The 8026-nt window shown below is 48.8% G+C and overlaps 1 protein-coding gene across 1 annotated transcript in view; it reads left to right on the top strand.

Moving 5' to 3' along the window:
- The window catches only part of GDF7 (growth differentiation factor 7), an 11582-nt gene extending 6094 nt beyond the window's left edge, over positions 1-5488 (top strand). The window contains exon 2 of the mRNA XM_087717046.1: positions 4512-5488. Within this exon, the coding sequence (XP_087573172.1) occupies positions 4512-5488 (977 nt within the window). The remainder of the gene's footprint in view (positions 1-4511) is intronic.
- The last annotated feature ends 2538 nt before the right edge of the window (positions 5489-8026 follow it).

Below are 8026 nucleotides of genomic sequence, written 5' to 3'. Positions count from 1 at the left end.
TAACTGATCATCCTCAGAGAAATATATCGTGGGTACGCGTGGATTGGAATCTCTGCCAAAAGAATTTTCAGCTTTGTTTATATTTGTAGATCCTATGAATTTGCAAGTGAAGGATCGCAGATATCTACTGATAAAAGTTCACGTTTCAGTATGTCGGCGAGGCAGGAACGCTAGATTATGGCTCGGAAGCCGCCGGGATAAATTAATGGATTTAGGAGGAGGCGTCGCTAGAGTCTTAAGATAGGGGTGGGGGTTTGTGGAGTTTGAAGTGGTTGAATTACTCTTTCAACCTGCTCTGATCTTTTGCCGATTTCTTTTTTATTTGTTAATTGCACAACATCGTTAAGGAATTGAGTGCTCTGTTCACCAGGAGAGAGAGAGAGAGAGAGAGAGAGAGAGAGAGAGAGAAAGAGGGAGGGAGAGAAAGAGGGAGGGAGGGAGGGAGGGAGAGGGGAGAGAGAGAGAGAGAGAGAGAAAGAAAGAAAGAGGGAGGGAGGGAGGGGGAGAGAGAGAGAGAGAGAATTTTTTTTATAACATTGTTGATTCAGTTTGAGGAGGTTCCCTAAATCAAGGAAATTAAACTGATTTGCGCTATCCTTCTAACAGAAACTGCAGCCGTGCGAGGGCTATTAGCTACTTTATGTTTTGTCTGTCCTATTTTTCCCCCCTAACCACGCGAATGTTCTTTTCTTCGCTGATTTCGGAATAAGCCTCGCTTAATTCAGCGATTCGGACTTACACCATTGCTCCTTCTTTTATCGCTCGGGGAAAACAATAGAAACGGGAGGGAATCACGTTGCGTTTAGACTTCGCAAGCGGGCGTACCCTAGCAGGCCTCTTCCGAAGAGAAAAAAAAATCCCAAAACAAAAAAGCAACACTTTCTAAAATATCAGAATCTGCCTTTAAGGTTAAGGACAGACCTGCAACTACCTACAAACCCCAAAACTCTTGTATTAAAATCTACCCGATCTTTAAATGGAGAACACATTAATCTAAAGGTCTCCTGTTGTTGTGTTGCTGTTGTTAGTTAGCTGCTTAAATATTATTCGGGCGCAGTTGGAGGACTCCAACTCCCCATTAAACTACCCCAGGATGGACCATGAGACTTGTGTTCCTGCAATACCTGGCCACACGTCTGTATGCTCAACTTTTCACCCTAAGTCAGCAATCGGCAATTTCTTGCCTGCTCTCACAGCATAAAGGGCGGCAGACGAACTGTGAGTTTGGATGAACTGTGAGCAACCCCGAATGAAAGTCGGGGTGTTTTAGAGGCGGGCCAAAGGAAGTGGATCCAGCTGCAGGGAAAGAATATCGGGGCAAGTTTGATTTTAAGTTTTGAGGTCCCGATGCTGCAAGAAGTAGGAGTCGAGGTTTCTGGAGTCCTGGTGGCTTTGAGATGCCTCTGAGGTCTCCTAAAGCAGTGTTTCTCAACCTTGGCAACTTGAAGATGTCCGGACTTCAACTCCCAGAATTCCCCAGCCAGCATTCGCTGGCTGGGGAATTCTGGGAATTGAAGTCCGGACATCTTCAAGTTGCCAAGGTTGAGAAATACTGTCCTAAAGGCTGTGGTTACTGAAGACACGGCCCAGGGTCCTTGCTTAACGGATAGCTCAGCATCTGTTTTTTTCAAGACTCCTGTTTCCTCTTGGGGGAGAAAAAGCACCTTTGGGACAACCATGGTCTGGATCAGGGGTCTCCAACTTTGGCAACTTTTAAGACTTGTGGACTTCAACTCCCAGAGTTCCTCAGCTAGCAAAGCAAAGCCAGCAAAGGAAAGCTGGCTGAGGAATTCTGGAAGTTGAAGTCCACAAGTCTTAAAAGTTGCCAAAGTTGAAGACCTCTGGATGGTTGAGAATCTCCATAGACACTTCAGCATCTGAACTGCCGGGTGATGCCGCTTGGACGGGAACAAGGGAGTCTTTACACCGCCCCAAGAGCTGCAATGGAGAGAGATCGCAAGTTTGGCCGACCCGAAATTGAGCTAGCCGTCTGCTGGCTTCCCCGGTCTGCGCGCCGAGCTCGGCCGCAGGTGGAGAGAAGGCAGAAGGAGACGCTATTCTGGGAGCGAAATGAATAATAGCCTGTAACGCTCTGAAAGGCTCTGCTAGTTGGTTCTTTGCTGTCCCTGCCGCCGCCTTCCCCCTTTTCTCTCGGAATGGCCACTCCTTGCAAGGAGAGGGGGAGACTTCCAAAGAGCCAAGGGCAGGAAAGGGTCCTTTGCAATTCATCGAGTTCAATGGAGGATGCGAGGACCAGAAACAGGGCACCCCGTTTCAAATCTGTTCCAGCGAAGTATGGGGATCGCCGTTCCCAGAATTCCCAGCCAGCAGGTCCCCAAGTCACCCATCCCCAATACACCGGGAGGCCCCATAGACTGGGGGAGGAAGATATTGATTCCGATCCTCACTCGGACGCGCAAGGTTTTCTACAACTATTATTTGCTCCAGCTATGGTGGCTCCCTATTCGGGGTGGCAGAAACTCATCTGATTGCTCTTGTTGGGAAGAAAGAACAACGACAAGGAGCTCCCCAGAAACCCCCAGTTGGCCACTATAAGTGACCAGCATGGTCATCTTTCAATCAAGCCATTAATAAGCCCCACAATTAATGAGTGCCGTGGGCCCCATCCTCCAGCTACCAAAGATCCAGTCCCTTTGAAATCCAGCTGGCTTCATGGGTCTATGTAACTATGGCTATGTTGAAGGAATTTGCCATGATCTCCTCCCAGAATCCGCCCTCTTCCCCCCCCCCATTTCCTGATGGTCTCTCCCACAAATACTAACCAAATCTGACCTACTTAGCTTCGGAGGTAAACTAAGGTCAAGTAATATCTCCAGGTACCGCTGAACTAAAATTCCCAGCAGCTCTAATTAGGATATTTCAAGTGAGAACGATAGCTCAGCAACATTAGGAAGGCCAGAACTTCTGGTTCCTTGTTTTGATTTGATTTATTGGATTTCTATGCCCAGAGGGACTCAGGGCGGCTCACAAACCAAAATAGGGGGGGGGGGGATACAACAGAAGGAAAAACAACAAGGGACAAACAACTACAAACAATTTAAAAAAACACTCAACAACCAGTTCGAGCTGGGGCGGGGAATCCGTCAGCCCCAGGCCTGTCGGAACAACCAGGTTTTAAGGGCTTTGCGGAAAGCCTGAAGGGTGGTGAGGGTCTGAATCTCCAGGGGGGGGGGTCGTTCCAGAGGGCTGGAGCAGCCACAGAGAAGGCCCTCCTCCGGGTGGTAGCCAATCGGCATTGGCCAATAGATGGAATTCGGAGGAGGCCTAATCTGTGGGATCTAATAGGTCTGTTGGAGGTAATTGGCAGCAGGCGGTCTCTCAAGTTGCTCACCTTACTTGGCCATGGGTGATTCATGGGAGCCACATCCTACAGTACTACGTCACTGATCAAAAGTACTGATAATTTTCATTAAAAAAAGGTATGAACTATATCTACTAGAACTGTTGAGAAAGCCCTTCTGAGAATCTTTCCTTTCATTCTTTCATTGATTTTGCCTCTTCCTTCCCTTTATTTATTTTAATATTAGGGTGTATATTTACTGTCACATCTGGTTACTTTAATTAATCCCAGGAAAAGTCCATGTCTGGTTTCTAATGTAAATGAGCCGAGATAGGAAGGGGATTCAGATGGGTCGCCCCCATAAGGGATTAACTCACTCAACACTATTCTCGTCCTCCACCTTCTCTCCTGGAGCATTTAAATAAAGAAAATGTGCATGTAGGCACACATGTGAACAAATAAAATGATCCTCGACAGACCAGGGAAATGTTTAACTTGGCTCATAGCAATGAAGAGGGTGGGTAGTGTGGGAAGAAAAACATGGCCCCATTTCTCTCTCCCTCCCTCCCCCCCATTCTCCGCTTGGACTGGGAAATAAATGCAGATGCTTGCTATACGGTTCCTTCATTGTCTCTTGACCTGCCAAGGGTGGAAGGTTTTAGGTGGGTCATTTTTATGGACAGATCCTCTCCAACTGAACTTTTAAAAAGGAGATAGATTTCAGCCCCCAAATTATCCTGCTCCCTGTACGCATTTTCCAAAGCCATTTTTGAACTCCTTCCCCCCCCCACCCCATGTTGTGCTGAGACATTTTCTGCACATGCTGAAAAGCACAATTTAATGCAATTTCACGAGGCTTTATGGGAGAACAGTGGATTCCACTTCTTTGAGTGTGTGGTCCAAGTATCTTTGTAGATGAGCAACAGATCCAACTTCTGGGGGTGATGGGGGTTCTTATGGGGGGGGGGAGAACAGAATTTGGCCCAAAACCTTATCCAAACAGCAACTGTATTCAATTGGTCCGAAAAAACTAGTGGGAATAAAGCAGGGAAAGTGGGTAGCCCAGCTGGCACTGAAAGCGTTGGTAGACCGGGCAGGCAGACAGGCAGGGAATCCCTTTTGGTACAGAGCCAGCGGGACGGAGCCGCTCTTGCTGTCCGGGCTCAACAAGGCAGCTTCCACCCATCCATTTTCTCTTCTCTTCTTCCAGACGACTCTTCTCGGGAGGCCGGCCAGCAATACCTCTTCGACATCTCTACCTTGGCGGAAGCGGACGAAATCGTAGGGGCCGAACTGAGGATCTTGCGGAAAGCCGCCGAAAACAAGAGCTTGGCGTCGTCCCCGGAAGGGATGCTCCATCGCCTGCTGATCTCCATTTGCCCCGACCAAACAGAAGACCGGGAGCCGGGCCTTTTGGACTCCAGAGCGGGAGACCTTCTGGGCTCCGGAGACGCTGCTACTACGCCCCAGTGGGAAGTCTTCGACGTCTGGGCAGCCTTGAGGCCCTGGGCCCAGCCAGGCGGACGTCCCGAGCGCCCGCCCGTGCTCTGCTTTTGGCTAAGGGTCGTCTCGGCCCAGACCGGGAAGCTCTTGTCCCCCCGGCAGCTAGGCTTCGGCCGGGAGCGCCCATCGCAGCCCCACGAGAGGGCCCTGCTGGTGGTGTTTTCTCGCACCAAGCGGAAAGACAACCTCTTCAAGGAGATCCGCCAGAAGATCCGGACACTGAGCGGCGGCGGCGGCGGCTCCGAGCTCCCGCCGGGGTCCCACGAGTTATTAAGCCCAGGCGCTCTGGCCAAACAGCAGCGGCGGAGGCGGCGGACGGCGCTGGCGGGCCGGGCCTCCGGCGGGCGAAGCCAAAGCAAAAAAACCAGGAGCCGCTGCAGCCGCAAAGCGCTGCACGTCGACTTCAAGGAGCTGGGCTGGGACGACTGGATCATCGCGCCCCTGGATTACGAGGCCTACCACTGCGACGGCGTGTGCGATTTCCCGCTGCGCTCCCACCTGGAGCCGACCAACCACGCCATCATCCAGACGCTCATGAACTCCATGGCGCCCGAGGCCACCCCGCCCAGCTGCTGCGTGCCTTCCAAGCTCAGCCCCATCAGCATCCTCTACACCGACTCCGGCAACAACGTGGTTTACAAACAGTACGAGGACATGGTGGTGGAGAGCTGCGGCTGCAGGTAACGGCGGCGGCCGCGTGGCAGCCTCGTCTTTTCGCTCGCCGGCTCCGCTCCGGCCTCGCTCCTTGGCGGGCGCGATCCCCCGCCGAGCGGAGCAGGCGCACCGCGGCCTCGCAACCCAGCGGCCTTCGTGTTTTGGGGCCTGCAGGGCCCCCGCATCCTCTCCGCAAATTTCCTTTCAGGGAGAGAGGCGAGGGTTGGCTTCTGCCTCCGAGCTGAGCGATGGGGTTTGCTGCCTCTCGCCCTCCGACGGCTTCCGAGGTTTGGGATAAAAAAGGCCACCGAACCGGCACTTTATAAAGAAACGGGGAGAGGGAATCTCTTCTCCAAGAAGTCTCCGGGACTTTTCCACCTGCCTGGAGGTTAGCTGACTTTGACAAGTGTCTGTCTGAGTAGTTTTCTAACTTTTCTGATCTTTGGCGAAGCAGTGGCGACATATGCGTCTCTGTGTGATGCACATACATACAAACACAATATCTGCACATGCACACACATCCTATGCTTCCTTTGTATTTCTGAAATATATTCTGAGGTTCGCAGGTCAGGCTGATGAGATTTAGGTTCCCCGGTCTTTGGCGAAGCAGCTGCAACATGTGTGTGTATGAATCACACACATAAACACAGTTTCTACACATATGCATACACACGCATCTCACACTTCCTTTGTGGCTCTGAAGTATACTTCAAAGGCCCACCGTTCGCAGAGGTCAGGCTGATGTGGTTTAGGTTCTCTGGGGACAGTTATTGGGGACACTCCCAAAATTCACTAGCAACTGCCTTTTGAGTGGATGCCTGGGAATTCTGGACCAGCTGGGATCCCACAGGAATACCGTGACCCGTCAAAACCGCGGTCCACTAAAGTGCGCCCGATTAAAGCGCGTACGTGACGTCATCAGCAGCGCGACAAATAAAATTAAAAATAAATTAAATTGAAATAAAAATAAAATTAAAGCAAGCCGATTCACATAAAGGTAAGGGTTAGGGTTAGGGTTAGGGTTAGGTTAAGGGTTAGGGTTAGGGTTAGGGTTACGTTAAGCGTTAGGGTTAGGTTAAGGGTTAGCGTTAGGTTTAGCGTTAGGTTAAGGGTTAGGTTTAGGGTTAGGTTAAGGGTTAGGTTTAGGGTTAGGTTTGGGGGGGTTAGGGTGAGGTTTTCACGTTAATTTTAAATTTACCGCTCACAGTGTGCTGTTTTCGTCGCGCTGTGATGACGTCACGTACGCGCTTTCGTCGAGGGCGCTTTAGTCTACCGCGTTTTTGTGGTGGAACCCAGGAATACAATTCAGGGGATAGGATCCCAGAGGAATACAGTTTTGCAAACCACTCTGACCCTTTCATTTCCAAGGACTTCCATTGTTCCCTCTTGAAGGTTGCACCTTGTACCTATTAATCTTGATAGCTTTCTTTCAGAAGTTAGGTTTTTAGAACCACACAGTGGTTTCCTTTCCATTTCCAAAAAAAAAGTTCTCCAGAGGCATGAAAGGAGAACCTCCCTGCAGCTCTTGAAAGCATTTGTGTCATTTCCTGGAATGGGGTGTCTTCCCGGTGTACTGCAAAGCACCTTTTGGGAACTGAACCAGAAGTGTTCACAACCCTATAGGTTACCACAAAAAAAGTCTTCCTTTAATTCATGAGCCTCTACATTTGACAACTTTATGGACTTCAACTCCCAGAATTCCCCAGCTAGCTTATTCTTTCATGGCATGCCTGGCCGGGGAATTCTGGGATTTGAAGTCCACAAGTCTTAAAGTTGCCATCTTTGGAGACCCCTGCTTTAGTGTCATGTTAACACACTTCAATTACCCCACAGCAGATCCTTAGCATTTTTTAAATTATTATTAAGAAGAGAAACTGGCCTTATTCTCATCATTCTCTGAAGTAGGGAGCTTTTGTAGAAACACCCATAATGTGTTAATTACCTTAGTGAATACCATCCCCTGGCCTGTAATTAATATTTTATTTAAAGTTTTAAACTCTATGGAGAGTAATTATTTCAAATTGGAAATCATTTTTCCTGTTCAGATTAGTTGGGGTATGTTTATGTGTATATACAAGCAAACACATGTGCATACTATATCTTGATAAAAATGGTGAAGGGTCAACAAGTTGTCATTCCTACTTTTGGTCTTGCCTATTTCCCCTGCAGATGAATAATGAATAAACATTGGCCAGGTGTTTAATAATAATCATTACCACTATTGATTGAGGGTCGAAAGACATTTTTCCTACTGCCACAAAATTGCTGAGAAAATTAAGTTTGTCATTGATAAAATATCATACAGATGTGGAGCAAAAAAATCCTTGTTGCTAGAACAACTTAGGGAGGTGTGGATTTAAGGGACAGTGAAGGCCTTTGATGTTCTTCAAATATATTGAATATTTACTCCTATCGATTCCGGACAGAATGTCCAATGGCAAGGATTGTCGAAGTTCCAATCCAAAACTTCTGGAGAATATCAAATTGTCTAAAGTAATCCCAGTGTTCTCCCTCCAATTTCCCTTTTTTTTGCCAGTGTCCTTTCAGTGTTATTTTTATCTTCACAGA

Source organism: Thamnophis sirtalis, unplaced genomic scaffold (genome assembly GCF_051295495.1).
Source record: "Thamnophis sirtalis isolate CommonGarterSnake01/CBP01778 unplaced genomic scaffold, rThaSir2_p1.2 scaffold_5, whole genome shotgun sequence".
Taxonomy (NCBI): domain Eukaryota; kingdom Metazoa; phylum Chordata; class Lepidosauria; order Squamata; family Natricidae; genus Thamnophis; species Thamnophis sirtalis.
This window is presented reverse-complemented; position numbering and strand designations above follow the sequence as displayed.